This window comes from Macrotis lagotis, chromosome 1, assembly GCF_037893015.1.
Source record: "Macrotis lagotis isolate mMagLag1 chromosome 1, bilby.v1.9.chrom.fasta, whole genome shotgun sequence".
Lineage (NCBI taxonomy): Eukaryota > Metazoa > Chordata > Mammalia > Peramelemorphia > Peramelidae > Macrotis > Macrotis lagotis.
This window is the reverse complement of record NC_133658.1, coordinates 345,615,098-345,634,332: the sequence shown is the minus strand read 5'-3', so window position 1 is coordinate 345,634,332 and position 19,235 is coordinate 345,615,098. Positions and strand designations below refer to the sequence as shown.

At 37.7% G+C, this 19,235-nt stretch overlaps 1 protein-coding gene across 2 annotated transcripts; it reads right to left on the bottom strand.

The window, feature by feature from the left end:
• Positions 1-6,163: 6,163 nt before the first annotated feature.
• Positions 6,164-16,977, bottom strand: LOC141517675 (BPI fold-containing family A member 3-like). Of its 2 annotated transcripts, none has more exons than XM_074228954.1 (6): positions 16,539-16,977; positions 14,391-14,526; positions 12,172-12,243; positions 10,617-10,766; positions 8,325-8,395; positions 6,164-6,366 (listed from the first exon to the last, which is right to left on the bottom strand). In XM_074228954.1, exons 1-4 carry the CDS (start codon positions 16,771-16,773, stop codon positions 10,619-10,621), a joined length of 591 nt encoding a protein of 196 aa, XP_074085055.1. In that variant the 5' UTR covers positions 16,774-16,977; the 3' UTR covers positions 6,164-6,366; positions 8,325-8,395; positions 10,617-10,618. The 2 variants fall into 2 exon arrangements, with proteins under 2 accessions (XP_074085055.1, XP_074085045.1); XM_074228944.1 differs by having other exon boundaries at positions 12,172-12,279; positions 16,539-16,976.
• Positions 16,978-19,235: the final 2,258 nt, after the last annotated feature.

The following is a 19,235-nucleotide window of genomic DNA, read 5'->3' as shown; positions in this document are numbered from 1 at the left end:
TGCATACCTGGGCAAGCCACCCAACCCCATCTGCCCCACAACCCCCCCCCAAATAATAATAATAATAATAATAATTGCGCTTCAGTCTGTTCCAATACCACCATCAGTCACAGTTGGATCACATTCTTTAGGATAAGTCCATCACAAAAGCTACTTCCATATTTTTCCACAGTTGCCATTGCTGATCGCAACTCCCTCCATTCGTACTTCCCCACTACCATACACTATATTTTCTCTCTCCTTTTACTCTGTACCTCTTCTTAAATGTGCTGTAGGGTAGCTAAGTGACACAGCAGACTGATAACCAGCCATGGGTCTAAGAGGACCTGAGCCTACATACCACCGGTAAAACCCAGCAACCACCCAGTTCTGTGGTTCTGGGGAGGCCATCCAATTCCAGCCCCTTGCAAGAAGTAAAAAAGAAAATGGCCACTCTCCCCCACAGTCCCCCCTCTCCTCCATCACTCACATTCCCTCCTTCCCACTGTCCCCCTTCTCTCCTTCTTACTCTAGTTGTCTATACCCCATTGAGTATATATGCTGTTTCCTCTCCTCGCCACCTCTGATGAGAGCAAAGATTCCCTCATTCCCCCTCGCCTTCCCCTTCCCATGTCATTGCAATAGCGCAATGTAATAAAAAAAATCTTACTATATGAAATATTTTAGCCTATTCCACCTCTTCTTTCTCTTACTCCCATTACATTTCCCTTTTAGCCATTGACTCCATTTTTACATTATATCTTCAAATTCAGCTCTCTCCTGTGCTTCATCTATAAAAGTTCCTTCTTCCTGCTCTATTAAATGAGAAGTTTCTTATGAGTAATATCAGTATCATTTTTCTATGCAGGAAAACATGTAGCTCATCATCATTAAGTCCCTCATATTTTACCCTTTTTCCTCCACTCTCTATGCTTCACCTGAGTCCTGTATTTGAAGATCAAACCTTCTGTTCAGTTCTGACCATTTTAACAGGAACATTTGAAATTCCTCTGGTTCATTGAAAATCCATCTTTTTCCTGGAAGAGAATGTTCAGTTTTGCTGGGTAGTTGATTCTCAGTTGCATTCTAAGCTCTTTTGTCTCCCGGAATATTATATTCCAAGCTGTAAGAGCCTTTAATGTAGTTGCTGCTAAGTCCTATGTGATCCTGACTGCAGCTCCATGATATTTGAATTGTGTCCTTTTGGCTGCTTGTAATATTTTCTCTTTGACTTGGGAGTTATGGAACTTGGCTATAATATTCCTGGGGGGGTGGATTTTTTTGGATCTCTTTCCAGGGGAGATTGGTGGATTCTCTCGATTTCTAATTTTACCCTCTGCTTCTAGGATATCTGGGCAATTTTCCTATAGGAATTCTTTAAAAATGATAACAAGGCTCTTTTCCTGATCATGACTTTCAGATATCCTAATAATTTTAAAATTATCTTTCCTGAATCTGTTTTCCAGATCAGTTGTTTTTTCAATGAGATGTTTCACATTTTCTTCTAATTTTTCATTCTTTTGGTTTTGAATTTTGTCTTGACTTCTAGTAAAATCATCATCTTCCTTCAGCTCCATTCTAGATCTGAAGAATTTGTTTCCCTCAGAGAGCTTTCTTATCTCTTTTTCCATCTGGCCAATTCTGCTTTTTAAAGCATTCTTCTCCTCAATAACTTTTTGAACTGTTTTATCCATTTGACCTATGCTGGTTTTTAACATGCTATTTTCTTCAGTATTTTTTTGGATCTACTTGACTAAGCTGCTGACTTCTTTTTCATGTTTTTCCTGCATCTTTCTCATTTCTTTTCCCAATTTTTCTTCTATTTCCCTCACTTGATTTTCAAAATCTTTTTTGAGCTCTGTCATATCCTGAACCCAATTTCTGTTTTTCTTGGAGTCTTTAGATGCAGGAGTTTGTACTTCCTCATCTTCAGATTGAGTATTTTGATCTTCTTGGGATCATAGACAATGTATTTCTCAATGGTATTCCTCTTTATTCTCTGTTTACTCATTTCCCCAGCCTGTGCTTGGTCTTGGGGTGCTTCCTGAGCTTTTGAGTATTACTGGGACACTCCTTCCCACAAGGATCTCAGTGGGTGAAGCTCTGTCTTCCCTCCTAGTCTGTGAATGACCACAAATGTACCCTCTGCCATGGGGCTGAGGTGGGGGGGGGGGCTGCTGTTCTATGGGGCCCTAGACTGTGATCAGGATCTGAATGTGGTCAGAGCCCCAGAGTTCTGTTCCAGGCACAGAGGACAGACCTCAGAAGTCTCTCTCCACTCCCTTACCTAGGCTGAGCACTCAAGATTCAGTTGCCTGGGGGCTCCTGCTTACCAGCTCTGCCTACTTCCATTTCCTGTATCTAGGCTGCCTTGGCAACACTGCTCATTGAGTGCCCTGAGGGCTGTGCTTTATGCACTTGCTCTGGGAGAGGTCTCCCAGCTTTTCTTCCAAGTTGTGCCTGGTGCTCCCCGGGGTGTAGATCAGGACACTGTCCCTGCTGCCATGATCCATGGCTCCCAGGTGCCCGAGGCTACCTACAGGAGGATAAAGTCTCTTCACTCTGGCAGCCGCCCCTCCAACCCCTTTCCACTATTTTCCAGGTTACCTTGTGCTGAATAATTGCCTCACTGGATCCCTCTGTGGGTTCTGTCTCTTGAAAATTTAGTTAGAGTCCTTATTTTATAAGTTTTGAGAGAGAGCATCTAAGAGAGGCTCTTCTGTCACCATCTTGGCTCCGCCCCCTCAAAGGTCTCCCTTCTAAGCTATATAGAGAATTGAAACAATTTTATAAGATTATAAGTCATTCCCCATTTGATAAATGGTCAAAGGATATGAACAGGTAATTTTCCAACAAAGAATTCTAAGTGATATTATGTGAAAAAATGCTCCAAATCTTTATTATTTAGAGAAACACAAATTAAAAAACTATAAGGTACCATACTTCACACCTATCATATTGGCTAAAATGACTAAAAAGGAAAATGATCAGTGTTGGACAGGTTATGGGAAGATTGGAACATTGATGCATTTTTGGTGGAGTTGTGAACTGTTCCAACCATTCTAGAGACCAATATGGAACTATGGTCAAAGATCAATAAAACTGATTATAACCTTTGACCCAACAATATCATTACTATGTCTATATCCAAAAGAGATTTTTAAAAATGGGAAAAGTCCCACATGTTCAAAAATATTTATAGCAGCTCTTTTTATAATGATAAAGAATTGAAAATTGAGGGAATACCCAACAAGTGGGGAATGGCTGATCAACTTGTGACATATGAATGTTGCGGAATACTATCGTTATTTAAAAATTATTAATAGTTAGACTTTAGAGAAGCATGGAAAGAATTACATGATGCTGAGCAAACGATGAACCACCAAGAGAACATTGTACACATTAACAACAAATGTTGAACATCTATATGAACAACATAGTTGAACAATTATGATAAATGTAGCTCCTCTCAGCAGTTCAGAGATCTAGGGCATGCCTGGGAGACCTGTTATGGACAACAGTATCCTCATGTAGAGGAAAACATAAAACAAACAACAAAAAATTTGAATGGATACTATGTTCACTTTTTTTTAAAAAGCATCTAGTATTTTTCCTTCCTATCCCAGGATTTTCTTTCTTTTCCTTAGTCCTAATTCCTCATACACAAAATGAATAATATGTAAATATATTAAACACAAATGTGTATAGACAACTTCTACTAGACAGTTAGCCACTGAGGATAGGGGTTATGAAGGGAGGGTGGTTAAAGAAATGTATAACATAAATATACAAATGGATAAATGTTGAAAAACTTTCATAACTTGTAATTGGAAAAATAAAATTAAAAAATTAAAAATTTTAAAATAAGTAAATCATATAATTTTCATAGCTATGGGTAAGAAAACCATTCCTAATGAAACAGGGGTTAAAGGCAATTACAAATTATACAATAGATACTATATGTTACATGAAATTGAAGTGTTTCTATACGGACAAAATGAATGCATCTAGGTTGAGAAGGAAAGTGGCTGCCTAGGACAAAAAAAAGTCCTTACTAATGTCTTAGATTAAGGGTTTGGAATTCAAGATATATAGACACTTAACAGAAGTATATGAGAACAGAGAGTAACTAAAATATAATGGTAGTTCTCAATAAAATTGCAAACCATTCCCAACAGAATGGGAGAAAAGCCTCTAATAACTAAAGAATAATCAATCACTAACAACTAAGAGAAACAAAAATCAAAACCTCTCTCACACCAAGTAAATTAACAAACATGACAAAAGATAGGAAATAGTCAATGGTGGAAGGATTGTACAAAGATAGGCACAGGAATCCATTGTTGGTATTACTATGAATTAATACAAACATTATAGTACAAACTTTTAAAATATACAAATAAAGAGATAAAATGTTCATAATCTTTGATCAAGTTATGCTGCTGCTAGGTATCTTACAAGGGAGACAGTGACAAAAAGAGTTTCATATACACCAAAAAATTTGGAGCATTATTTTTTGGGATAGAAGAAGAAACTATGTATATAAAAATGCAAAGTGAAGCAAGCAGAGTCAAGAAGCTAAAATATACAAGAGCCACAATAATGTAAATGGAGATAATAAATACTTCCAAAATAAAAATAAATGAATCTTTTGAAATTATAAAGAATGACCTTGGCCATAAAGAATGAGCTTGGCCTTAAAGAAAAGTTATGAGAAAATACCTCACACACTTCTTTGCAGAAGCTGTGGGGATGTTGGAGGGAGAACTTCTTCAATATGGAGCACTGCATATGATGACATACTTTTTTTCTATTTTTTCCCTCTTTTTCTTAAAAAAAAATCTGTTATAATGGATCTCTGGGAGAAATAAAGAGGAAGGACATAGGGACAAATTTAGGTAATATTAAAAGAGAAAAAAAATTAAGACATTTTATAAAGTAAAACAACCCATCAACAGGCATTTATTACCTACCAGGAACAGTAGATCTTATGGGAGGGAGGTGGACAGTTATAGTCCCTAGAATATAACCCAGATGGGTTTTTCTTTAGGGAATCACAAGATGTACATGTATAAATATACACTTAAGAAATATAAAATAATTCACAGTGGAGAGGTAGTAGTAGTAAGAGACAGCTAGGTGGTACAGTGGATAAAGCACTGGAGTCAGGAAGATTTGAGTTCAAATTTAACCCCAAACACCAGCTGTATGACTTTGAACAAGTCACTTAACTTCCATTTTCTTAGTTCCTGCAACTGCTAAATGAAGAGAATAATAGCATCTTCCTCTCAGGGTTGTTGTGAGAATCAAAGTCAAATGGATTGTTTCAAGTGATCAAGTCACTTGAAATTTTATTTGTCAAATTCTTAGAGCAGAGCTGGCAAGTAACAGACACTGTATAGATGCTAATAGTAGTAGCAGCAGCAGCAGCAGCAACAGCTAGGGAAAGATTTCATTTTAAAGGTGCTGTTTTAGCTGAATTTTGAAGAGACTAGGGATCCTAAGAGACCAAAGAGAGGCCACCATTCTTTCCAGGCAATCTTAATCATATCATGGGTAAAGTGAGGATGCTGGGGATCCTAAATGTCTTCACTAGTTCTAAATCTAAGATCTTATAAACATAGAATGCAATGTCCTTAAGGTTTTGGATAGATATACAATGTGATAGAGATAGCTACATAGAGATTTTTAAAATTTTGGTTTTTGCTTTGTCTTCCAACTTCAGCAGTTCACAACAAAATAACATTTGTTGAATTTAATTGAATATCAACTCTGGGGCTGCCCATAAAACCTCTGGTAACAGCTTAGTATCTTCTACTATGTGAGTCAGAATCTCATCTCCATCTCTTCCTAACAGCTCCCTCTTCCCCATCGACATTTGATCTATCTCTAGTCCTTAATTGCAAGGGAAAGGGACTGAAAAAGAGACATCAAACATTTCTAATATTCTTTATTTCAAAGTAGGCTTTATGCCATTTTAGAAACACCAGCTATCTGAAATCTTCAGGTAGGATCACAATACTCTTTCAAAAATGATATGATTCATTTCTCTGGTATTTCTAAGTCCAATGGTTAGCAGTGAATTCCATGGACACAATGGGACCACCATTGTGACCATGGGGGACCACCAGTTGCCCACTCAAGGGCACTTAACCAGTGCAGGTAAGGAATGAAGACCACTATATCAGGTTCAAAGAGAGTAGTTTATTGTAAGAGGAGCACCAACAGGAGAACATATTTGAAATCCAGAGGAGATGACAGCTTTAGTTTCAACCCAAGAAATGTATGCAGCAATCTAATCATTATGGATATCCAGAAGTTAACAGCAAAGCCCTGGGGTCTGGAAAGTCTTCCAAGATGGAGAAGAAATGATGAGCAGAAAAAAATCTGTATAAAGGAAAATGATCAGAGCTTATGACATTCACTATCTATTTGATCCAATCCCTAAGGGATCAGAGTATCTGAGCTCATATCTTAACTCTTCTATTTAAGTACTTTGTGTGACCCTGAGAATCAAGAGGGAGAGACAAAATTGGCAGTCTTGAAATATCACTAAGAACCACCACAGACATAGTCAGAACTATTATGACAGGTATGGAACCCTTGAAGGTATGGAGAAAAACCATCACAGTGTATTAAGACTTGTAAGCAAGTGTAATGATACTAGGTCTTATATCTAGGGTTATATTCTAGGGACTAAAACTGTCCCCCCACCCCCACCACCCATAAGATCTACTGTTCTGGTGGGTAATAAATGCTTGTTGATGGGTTGTTTTATTTTATAAAATTAATTTTTTCTCTTTTAATATTACCTAAATTTGTCCTTATGCCCTTCCTCTTTATTTCTCCCAGAGATCCATTATAATAAAGATTTTTTTTAAGAAAAAGAGGAAAAAAAATCAGGAAAAAAATAGAAAAGAATTCTGTCATATGCAGTGTTCCATACTGAAGTTCTCTCTCCAAGCCCTTTACAATTCACAGAATCCTTTCCTCCTAACAATTCTGCAAAGTAGGCTGTATAAGTATTAGTATGACCACTTTAAAGAACTAAAGCTCTGAGAGATTAAATGATGTTCCCAACTTCACAGTAAATGAGAATGTTCTAGGTTGAATGCTAATTCCTATACCCAGTAGTTTCAATTGCAGTGAAGGGTTTTTGGAGCAGATGAAATGAGAGCAAATCCACAAGATCTGTGCCTTCCATTTAAGACTCAATTAAAAGTTAACTGCAAGGAATCCTTTCCCCTGATTATCTGTGTTAGTCCTAAACTCCAATCACTTATGTATTTATTGTGAAATGCACCTTTGCTATCTTTGGAATGTGACTTTGTAATTTTGGGACAAGTCTAGAATGAATTATAGATCTCATTTTACTGTCTCCAAGCAGTCTAAGAATCTGATTTCTCTGAAAGGGGTAGAAGACATGGAAATTAATAAGAATTCTTCACATTTGCATAACATTTTTAGATAGAATTTCCAAAGCATTTTCAACTTTTGTTCAATCATTGCAGTAGTGTCCGAATCTCTATGACTGCAATTGGGTTTTCTTGGTTGAAATACTGGAGTTATTTGTCATTTCCTTCTCCAATTCATTTGATAGATGAGAAACTGAGGCAAACAGTTTTAAGTGATTTGCCCAGGGTCAAACAGTTAATAACTATCTGAGACCAGAACTGAACTCAGATCTTCCTGATTCCAGACCTGGCACAGTTATCTCATCTCATTTGAATCTCTGAGATAAACTGGACAGGGGCTTATTGTTCCTATTAACTGAGACCCAGAGAAGGGAATCTGCCCAAAGTGGTATAATCAGTGGCTAAAACCAAAGTCTCAGTATTCATTCATTTAACATTATCAACATCTATTTATAGGTAAGAGAGACCATTGCATATATTCCAGTACTGGAGATCTGGATTCTATTTAACGATCTGTGATGAGACCAATAAACCTCAAACAGGCAGAACCTCTGAACATGAATTGCCCTAAGATCTCAAACAAAGTAGAAGTTTATGGGCCAATGCTTATAATGCCTCCTCTTGCATCTTCTATTGATTCATGTCATATAAATTTACCAGTTGTGTATCACTGTTTCTTTGATGTTCTAATGTGTATGGGAGACCATAGATCAAAAAAACTTCAGATAAAATCACAGAAGCAAATAGAAGGTGATAAATGGATCCAGGAATGTAATCTGATGGGAAGCATTCTAGGAAGATTCTCCACAATAAGAATACCTCTCCTGAGAGATGACCTATCACCTAGTCTCAGAAAATGTTTTTAGTTCTGTCTCATTCTCCTGTTATCTAAAAATTGCTAGGCAACCCAGAAGAAATCATTACACTTACTATTTTTACATACTATTTGGAACATGTGAAGTCATGCATGGAGGCCATTTTCCTGAGTCATTTGAACATTACTAAAAGAGAATATAAAAAAATTATAGAAACAGAAAAATAACCCCTATCCCCTCTCCCCCCAAACTACTTTTATCCTGTCACTTTCCAACTACTTGCAATGGTTCCCTTTCACCAGTTAGATACATACCAGCATCCCCATTCTTAAATTTAATTTCTTTCACAATCTGGTCCCACCTTCATTCTAAAGCTTTCTCAGAATCCCTTTATATAACACACACACACACACACACACACACACACACACACACACACACACACACAGACACACACACACACACACCCCTCCCTCTGCATTCTCCATTTCAATTGTTTCTCATTGAATCCTGTACCCCAGCTTGCAGAAGGTAGTCTCAGTTTTACTTCTTTGTTCCCACAGCATGAAATGCCCCACTCCCTTCAAATTTCCTAAATATAGAAATACTTCAAGATCCAGCTCAATTCCCATCCCATTCTCCCCCCACATTTAATTATCAATGATTTTATGTCCAGATTTCATTTGATCTTCACACCAATCCTATAAAATCTGTGACTCCAAATCACCCCCCCTCTTCTCTGGTTGTCTTCATTTAGACTTGACATCATAACATTTGCTAGTTCAAGTATTATGTACAGTATATTTTTTATTATTTTGTAATGATTTGTAAATTCCCTAAAACCAAGGATATGTCTTTGACTCCTTATGTCCCTTATGATAAACAAAGGGTCAGGTCTCTGTGAATACCTCTTCCTAGACCCATAGTGTAACCCCTTCTCATCCAAGTTCTTGGGTGAGTTGTTATAGCCAAGAACAGTCATCAATGGGCAACCAACCTTCTAGCAGTAAGCATCCCAACCTCTGACTTAGCTGGATTGGTCATTAGATGACATAGTCTGTGCTAGGCCAGATAAGAGACCTCAGCAAATATTGCAGGCAAAAAAAAAAACAAGATATACTTGACTGAAAAAATATTAGCATTTTCTCCTAGATCTCATGTAGGAAGCAAATATTACTGAGTTAAGTGAACTAACAGTGGCTAACACAATGAATAGAGTGCCATATAGACATGGAGTCAGGATGTCTCATTTGCATGAATTCAAATCTGGTCTCAGATACTATCTGTGGGACCCTGGGCAAATCACTAAATCCTATTTGCCTCAGTTTCCTCATCTGGAAAATGAACTGGAGAAGGAAATGACAAAACTGCCCCAGTATTTTGCCAAGAAAAGTCCAAATGGGATCACAAAGAGTCAGATACTCATGAAAAATGATAATGACAAGTGAACTAGTTAGAATAACAGAAATTGTAGATTTAGAACACAAAATATAATGCCAAAAGCTGAGATTAAACCTTTATTGTTAAAAATAAGAATACTGGGGCCCAAAGGGGAAATGTCAGCAGCAGAGCCAGGACTAAAAACCAATTCTCCAATCTATCAACCATTCTTGTTGCTTTTTCCTTGACCATAGCAGGCAACTATTTAAACAATGCCAAATGTATTGTCTTTGTCACAGACAATTAGGCTGCATGTAAACTTGGTAATTTTTCTTCACAGATCTTTTTTTGGGATGGGGAAAAAAAAATGTAACTTGTTGTGCGTATGTGAATCCACCCTTGCTTTCATGTTATATCATAGGATTAATGTAAAATATCTCTCCATCTACAAACTTGCATCATTATCATGAGACTAAAGACAGCTAATCAGGAATTTCCCAAGGAAGGTGGCAAACTCACAACCAAATCCATAGCATATAATAATCCTATTCACAAGAACTCTTATATCAATAGCTCTTTTAGTATTACAAAACATTACCTGTGAGGTAAATGCTACTACTTTTATGGAAGAAGAAACCAAAACTAGAAGGAGTTTACACAGCTAGAGAGACATAAAGCCAGGACTCAGGACTGTCCTCAGATCTCAAATTCAGCATTCTAGTTCTACCTGAGGCAGCCAGGTGGCACCAGGGACAGTGATGGTCCTGGAGTTAGGAAGACTTGAGTTCAAATTTGACCTCAGACACTGACAAGTAATGTCACTCTGAGCAAGACACTTAACTTCAGTCTGCCTCAGTTTCCTCAGCTGTAAAATGGGGATAATAACATCACCTACCTCCTAGGGTTGTTGTGAGGATCAAATGAGATCATATTTGTAAAGGTGGAACATAGTAGTTGCTTAATAAAAATGCTTATTCCATTCCATCCTACCACTCCAATCTAAAGAAATTATGTTTTTTGCATTCACATTTAAGTGATTAAGATGTTTAAATTGTTGTCCTCAGTGATACAGGAGCACAGGGCCAGGTGGATTTTATTCTTCTTGTCTTTTTCTGCTTTGATTTCAGCTGGCATTATAATGGTCACGTGTAGCAGGATCATGTGTTTAGTAATTGGCCTAAAGAAAAAGAAACATCATCATTCCCCTATTCCTTCCAATAATCCTTGGCAATGATTCAGTCATCCATGCTTTTTCAGAGCACTTATTCCTTTGCCTGGTCTCTAATCACCAATGCACATTGCCATGAAGAACTGGAAACTAGTTAAGACACAGGGGGGAAAAAAAGGAACAATGCCTCCACAAAGGGTCAGAAAGATCTTGGAAAAGCTTCTAAAAGTCAGAGATTTCTACTCTGAGACAGATTATGATCCTGGGGGGAGGGGGGGGATTGTGCACAGGCCCAGGATTGCTGTTTCAGGTCCAGGTCCTTAAGCAGCGAGTTAACTCAGAGAGTCATCCTGAATATGCCCATCTCTGGTCTCAGACTGGCAAACTGATGGTATCTATCCTTAGCAATGACCACCTTTGCTTTGGTGGTTCTTACCTCCTCTTTCTGTCACTAAGATATCAAAGGGCTAGAAGAGACCTTCAACTCAACTCAGTGTATCCTCATCGTTTTAGAGAGGAAGAAACTGAGAAACTGAATGGTAAAAATTTTCCCTAAAGTTCTTATCTCAGCCAGGATGTGAACCCTTATCTTCTATCACTGACACAGAAGGCACTAGAAAAGAAAATTTGGACAAGGAAATGCTAAACCCATAAGCAAAACTTTTACAGTTTGGAGTCAAAAAGTTACTTATTATCTCTGTGACTTTGGTTAACTCACTTCTCTTTTCTGATTCTACCTCTATAAAGTGAGTCCCTGTGCTACCTAAATTCTTTGAACAAATGTCATTCTCCTACTTAAAACCCTTCACGAGCTAACTTGTCTCTAGGATATAATATAAAATCTCCTGAGTTTTAATTTAAGGCCTTCAACTCTCTAGTTCAAATCTGCCTTTCCAAATTTATTTCCTATTGTCTCCCCCAATTCCACCTTTAATGTGCCCTCCAGATCCCTGCCATATTGGGTTGCTATCTTTCCTGAGATTCAACATTCCATCTCTTCACTCAAATTCACTCAAGCCATTTTCCATCATGCTTCTTCAAACCCTGATCCTTCCTTCTTCAAGATCCAACTTAGCTGCTTTGTCTTGAAGCCTTTCTGGTTTCTCTAATAGTCAATAATCTGTCCTTCCTCACATAATTTTATTCTTACTCCTTTACATTCTTACATTCCCCAATAAAATACATACTTCTAGGGGGATGAACTAAACAAATCTGACCTATGAGTAGGTTTATAGTGGATATTGGGAAGAGAAGAGGGAAGAAGAAGCAAGAGACTGCCTTCAAGCTTGCTGGATATAGATCAGTTGTGTTAAGATGGGCAGGAATCATTGGCTATACCTGAAAGTTTATCATAGGAGAGGAAGATTATCAAACCATGGCCTCAGGACCATATTTCTTCTTTTTTTGTACTCACACTTTGAATTCCATATTGAATCTGATCAGAATTGTTGAAGAGAGACGGTGTTGTTCCTTAGTTGTCTGAATTCTAATGTGGAAAAATTCAATATTGGTAATATTAAGCCTGTGAAACAAACCACCAATGGGAGAAATTAGCTTATGCAAGACCTTGCTTTGTAGGTCACAGAGGCAGAACTTTACAAAATTGTCTTCCAGTTGGCATTTTGTCAATTAAATTATCCATCGGGGCGGCTAGGTGGCATAGTGGATAAAGCACCGGCCTTGGAGTCAGGAGTACCTGGGTTCAAATCCGGTCTCAGACACTTAATAATTACCTAGCTGTGTGGCCTTGAGCAAGCCACTTAACCCCATTTGCCTTGCAAAAAAAATTATCCATCAGGATTTCCCAGTCCTTTCCCAACCAAATGATAATAACCATTCAATTAGTATATGTTGCTTTAAAAATGCTTGATTACATAATTCTTCATTGAATTTAGAATGTTTTTAAGTGAACTTGTAGTTTATTCCTCATGTAAGGATCTACAAATATTTGTAAAATAGTTTTATATATATATGTATATATATATATATATATGACCTACTCTGTATTCAGTCAAGAGAAGAAATATTTACTTATCCATTTCACTGAATCACTTGTTAAAGAAGTTCATCATATAGATTCAAAAACCTCTTACAATGTTGTCCCTGCCCGTGCCTATCCTATAGTGAACCATAATCAATAACTCATCTATTATCAGTCAATGAGCATTCATAGTACTATGGTTAGACGCTGTCCTAGCGGCTGCAGATTAATAAATATGATAGGATATCCAAAATGGATAAATAAATTCAGAATGTATACAAAATAAATGCAGATAATTGGAGAACTTATGGAAAGTCTTCGTGAAAGAGGCATACTTGGGCAGCTAGGTTGCTCAGTGGATAGAGCACTGGCCCTGGAGTCAGGAGTACCTGAGTTCAAATTTGACCTCAGAAACTTAATAATTACCTAGCTATGTGGCCTTGGGCAAGTCACTTAACCCCATTGCTTTGCAACCTCCCCCAAAAAAAACCAAAAACAAAACAAAATGAAAGAAGCATACTTGATGTGAATTGTAAGGGGAATTTAGGAGTTCAGGGAGTTGGATTCTAGGGACAGATGATCTGTGGTGAAGAAATGCAAGGAGGTAGAAGAATATATAAGACCATTCATTCTTTGACTGTAAATATAAGAATGAATGTTCAAAGTTTTGCATGACTTCATATGTATAATTTGTATTTTTCAGTGGATGGAGGAGGGAAGGAAAGGATAGTGAAAGCTTAGAACTGAAAAAGGACTTTAAAGAATTGAATTTGTGGTTTAAATTAAATTAATATTTTTAAGTTAAAATTAAAATTTTAAACTCCTTAAATGAAGTTAAATTAAAGGAATGAAGGTTCACATCATAAGCTCATCTATAAAGTTGAAGATGAATTATGAAAGCACAAGACATGCAATTTGCCAACTTTTGGATGACTCTAAGTCTTTTGTGGGCCAACCCTATCATGAAACCTGGGGTTCCTCAAAAAATTCAGCTAAACCCCAGAAGGCCAGGACAAGAGTGGAAGCATTAAAAAAAGAACTGAATGGAAGATATGAGACTGATGTAAATTGATGAGATTGCAAATTCTTTGAAGAAACAGAATGTGTCATTTCACTTTTCCAAGTTCCAAAACCTGACATGGAGACTCAGCTTACAAATGCTTAAGAAATGATGGCTATTCTTGCTTCTGAGTTTCTCTGACCTTTTCTGTGTTCCAAATTAATGAAATGTAAGCTGCTTGAGGGGCAGATAGATGGCACAATGGATAGAGGTCTGGGTCTGGAGTCAGGAAGACTCATCTTCCTGAATTAAAATCCAGTATTCATCATATACTAGTTGGATGACCCTGAGTAAGTCATTTCATTCTGTTTACCTCAGTTTCTTCAACTGTAAAATGAGCTGGAGAAGAAAATGGCAAACAAGTCCAATGTCTTTGCCAAGAAAATTCCAAATGGGATCATGAAGGGTTGGACACAACTGAATAAACTCCCTAGGAGAAAAGTTCATTTCACACTTAATATTTGTTTCTCCAGTGCCACCGTGCCTGAGGAGCTTAATATATTCGAGTTTATTGAATACTTGATAGAATTCTCTATCTATGTTTGGCTAATACCATTACCTACATTTGAAGGTAATATAACTGAAAACTCACTCAAGGAATTCCTGAAGGTTTGATTGTGCTCTCTCCATCAACTTCCCAGTAATGATAGTAGAAGGCGTTTTCACAATCTTTGAAGCATCCAAGAGGGGTGTGACAATACTCAGAGGTCCCATAAACTTGTGGAGATCTGAAAAAATGGCCTAAGTGTCTGATTTCACTTTTAATCTGTCCAGAATCATTCTCAATACAACCGTAATCCTCCCTCTAGATTTAGATGATCACAAGAGTACAGGTTATTCTTATAGTGCACAGAAATTATAAAAGCAGTGTTCTACAACAAGGTGACTCCCTAATGCAGAGTATAGTGAACCATGCCAGGGAATATAGTTTAGATAACACATGAATCTTCCTCATAGAGTTTCCAATTTTGTATAGGGATGTTACAAACACAGACAACTAGAAAATACAAAAGGTCATGTACTAAATGAAGAATAGCAATGCAGATGCAGGTGGGTGTGTTTAGAACATGCCCAGCCAGATGCCTCAGACCATAGAAAGCTAAGCCTGGAGTCAGAAACACCTGGGTTTGAAAATCCTCCTTCAGATGACTAACTGTGTATCCCCAAAGCAAGTAACAACTTCTCTTAGCCTCAGTTTCCTCATTTACCTATAAAATGGGGAAAGGGAAAGCTCCTATATCATAGGGTTGTTGCATCAAATAAGATAAACATACCTAGTGCTTTGAAAACCTTAAAGCATTATATAAACTCTAGTTATCATTATTATTATTACTGATCCCCTCAGCTCATATTTTCCATGCACATCTGAGAGGGAGGGGGAGGGAGGGAGGGAGAGAGAGAGAGAGAGAGAGAGAGAGAGACAGAGAGAGAGAGAGAGAGAGAGAGAGAGAGAGAGAGAGAGAGAGAGCTATCATATGAGATCTGAGAGAAAATCTGGTCATTGCCAACTAAAAGACCTTTAAGTCTCTTAAGCTCCCTGATGTAATTTCATAAACACCCTACTACCTCATCTGTTTGCCTCAATTTCTTCATCTGTAAAATGAACTGGAAAAGGAAATGGCAAACCACTCCAGTAATTTTGTCAAGAAAATCCCAGATGAAGTTAAAGAGGCAGACACAACTAAAAAATGACTGAACAAGAACAAAAACCTCAGCTCAGACCAAAATGTTGCTTCTTCCTTGAAATAAACTCTGATGACTCCAGTCAGATCCAATCTTTGCTTTTGTTCCACTTTTGTTTGCACTGCTATTCCTCACATTCTCTCCTGTTTGGTCTTCCTCCTTGAAGGCAGGGATTGTCTTTAGTTTTGCTTTTGTCTGTGACCCCAGGATATTGAGTTCAGGGTCTAGCACAGATAGACTAAACACATAATAAATGCTTGTTGGTTAAATTGACTTACTGGTGAGTCCTGAGTATATGAAAGTCTTGAACTAAATGTACATTCTTCAAGGAGAGTAGCAACCTTGTCTTATTAGTACACCTTTAAATTCCTTATCCTGCCTCCTGCCCCACAGAACAGAAGGATGAAAGTATGTGCTTAATAAATGTTGACATAAACATCTAGTGAAAATAAAAAGAAGCCTAATTTTGAGAATGCTACTTAAAGGAAAAAATAGAAATTTATAGTATAGAATCACAGATTTCAAACAGGAAAGAACCTTAGAGATCAGCTTGTCCAATCATCTCCTTTTACAAAAGAAACTGAGACTCAAGAAATTAAATGATTCACCTAAAGTCACACAGGTTATCAGTAAAAGATCCAGGATTCAAACCTGACTCCTCTGAGTCCAAGTCCAATGTTTGCTCCACTATGCCATGATTGCCTACCAAATAGCTCTGGCAAATCAAAAAGGGTAGGGTTTGAGAAAGTCTGGGAGGTCCTTGAGCTCTAAGAGTTGATGATATTTGGTGAGGACAACTGAGGAAGCATTTAAGGTTTTGAAAAGGAAAAGACTTTGTGTACAAACCCTATTATAAAGGAGGAATTTGAAACTCAGAAATAGGCCAGAGGAGTCTCCTTGAGAAGGTGGGCCTAGAATTAGCTAAGATAACAAAACAAGTACAATTATAAGATCATAAATCTAGCTAGGTGTGAAAGATGGACTAGAAACCATCTAGTTCATTTTACAGATGAGGAAACTGAAGGGCAGGGAAGTAGAGTGACTCAGCCATACTCACACAAAGAATAAGCCTCCAAGATGGCTTTAGAATCCAAATCTTTGGCTTTTTCTGCTTTACTAGGCTTGTCCTTCCAACAATAGCCCAAATGCTTCTTGCCTGCTTGCAGGTTACTTAGGGTGTTTTCAGGTTGTTGGGCTGGAGTCAAGGTGAGTAGGCAACAGAAAAGTATAAGACCCGAGAGGTGAAGCATCTTCATTCCAGGTAGCTTGATAGAGAAGGGCCAGGCAAGCATGGCAGAAATGGGAAAGGCATGCACAGGCTTCCACTGTTGAGTTTCTGTGGCTGTTCAAAATTAAGTTATATGATCATTGGAAGCATATTATTGATGTTAAACTAAATCCAGTTCCACCGAATTTTCATCTCTTCAACCAAACTCTCCTGTGGCAAAAGTTGGGCTCAAAAGGTGCTCTTGTTACATGGTTAGTAAAGGGCAGTCACAGAGTTTGGTTACTTAGGAATGGGAGAAGGAGCCATTGTTGAGTCATCCAAGTCTAGATGGGGGAAGGGGAAAAAAAGTAAACCAGGAGCAGTAAGTATAAAGGGACAGCCATTGGGCCAGAGCACAGTGGCTCTTAATTCACCAAGAGTTTCTGGAGCATGTAAAAGGCAGCTTGTGCCTCTTTGCTCATGTAATGAAGGGACCCATGTTGCATCTGCAGTGTCCACTATCTTGAGGAAGAAGTTCATAGACTCATAGTGATTCAGAGTTAGAAGGGATCTTAGAAACCACCTAGCCCTATACTCTGCCCTATATATACTTTTACAGAAGGAGAAACCAAGGCTCAAAATAGCAGAGCCAGAATTCCATTTCTGAGGCTTTAAGTGCAGGATTTTAATTCAAAGCAGTTCCCATTATAGAAGGAAGCCAGAGATCTTTCATCAACTGATAGGGTTTTAGAGATGGAAAGAAATCTATTTAATTTTATGAAAAAGGTGGAAGAGACTTAACTGATCATTCAGCACATTAGATCATAAAACTTGAACCCAGAATTCCTAATTCCTAATTTGATTCTCTCATTTGACCAGAACAGAAGGAAAAAAACAATCTAATTAGATTATGTATCAAAGGAACATTCTTATATTCATTAAATTAAGGAGAAGAATTTTATTTTGTTTTTCCTGGTTCAGAGAAATAAAAAGGAAGATCTCTCCCCACTAATCTCTCTCAGCTCAGCTAGAAAAAGCAGATAGATAAAGCTCAACTGTTATGACCAGTTTGGATCCATTCATTTCCTCTGGGTCTTGATTCTAAATCCCTAAAATATGGTATATAATTTTATAACCCATGCTCTCCAAAGTCACAGATGACCTCCTAATTGCTCAATCTAATGGCCTTTTCTCAAACTTCATCCTTCTTTATCATTATGTAGCAAATATTTGATCCTTTTGATCACCACTTGAATCCTTACTCTCTGAATTGGGGGGGGCAGTTTTCTTAGTTCTTGTCCTCTTTATCTGGCCCAGTGTCAACAGCCACAACATACCCCCTAATTTTGAAGACATGTACTGCTCTGTTTTCCTCTCTTCTGCTTCTCTCTCCTTCCTTTCCCTCCTCTCTGTTCTCTCCTCTCCCCCCCTCCCCTCCTTTTCTCTCCCTTCCCTCCTTCTTCTCTATTCCATCCTTTCTCTCTCTATCTTCTCCTTTCTCCTCTTCTGTCTCTTAGAGACTGCATCAATTCCCATGTTTTAATTATCCTCTCTGCCAAGAATATCTAGATTTGCCTTTCCATCTCTAGTCATCCTTCTGGGTTGGAACCTTGTCCCATGTTACTAATTGCCTACTGGACTTTTTTGAACAAAATTTTGCTCAGATCTAACTGTCCAAAACAAAAGTAAATATCTCCTCCATTTTCTCTTTTTAACTGATATTTTATTTTTCCAAATACATGTTATGAAGTTTTTTCAACATTCAACCATAATCATATGTAAATTCCTAAATTACAAAATTTCCTTCCACCCTCTCTTCCCACCCCACTCCCCTTAGAGGCAAATAGTCAGGTTAATATCAGACATACAAACACATTTCTGTTAAGTATGTTTACAGATTAGTCCTTTTTGGTATTAGGAATTAGGATTGAGAGAAAGAAATACATAAGAGATTTAAAAAAAAGTGAACGTATGGTTCATCAGATTCTGAACGATTTTTGTTTTGTTTGTTTTGTTTTGCTTTTCTTCCTCTGGATGGGGATAGCATTGTCCATAGATGCTCTAATAGGGTTGTCCTGGCTCTCTGAACTGCTGAGAGCAGCCACATCCATCAGGGTTGATCATCTCACAATATTGTTGTTAATGTGTACATTGTTTTCTTGGTTCTGTTCCCTTCACTCACCAACAGATTACATAAGTCATTCCATGCGTCTCTAGAGTCTGACCATTTATGGTTTCTAAAAGAACAAGAATATTCCATAGTATTCATGTACCGTAATGTGTTTAGCAATTCCCCCATTGATGGGCATCCCCTCAATTTCCAATTCTTTGCCACTACAAAAGGAGCTACTATGAATATTTTAGAACATGTGGAACTTTTTCCATTGTTATGATTTCTTCTGGATATAGGCCTAGTCTTGGAATTGCTGGGTCAAAGGGTATGAACAGTTTTATTGCTCTTTGGACATAGTTCCATATTGCTCTCCAGCAATGGTTGGATCAGTTCAAAACTCCACCAGCAATGTATTAATGTCCTAATCCTCCCAC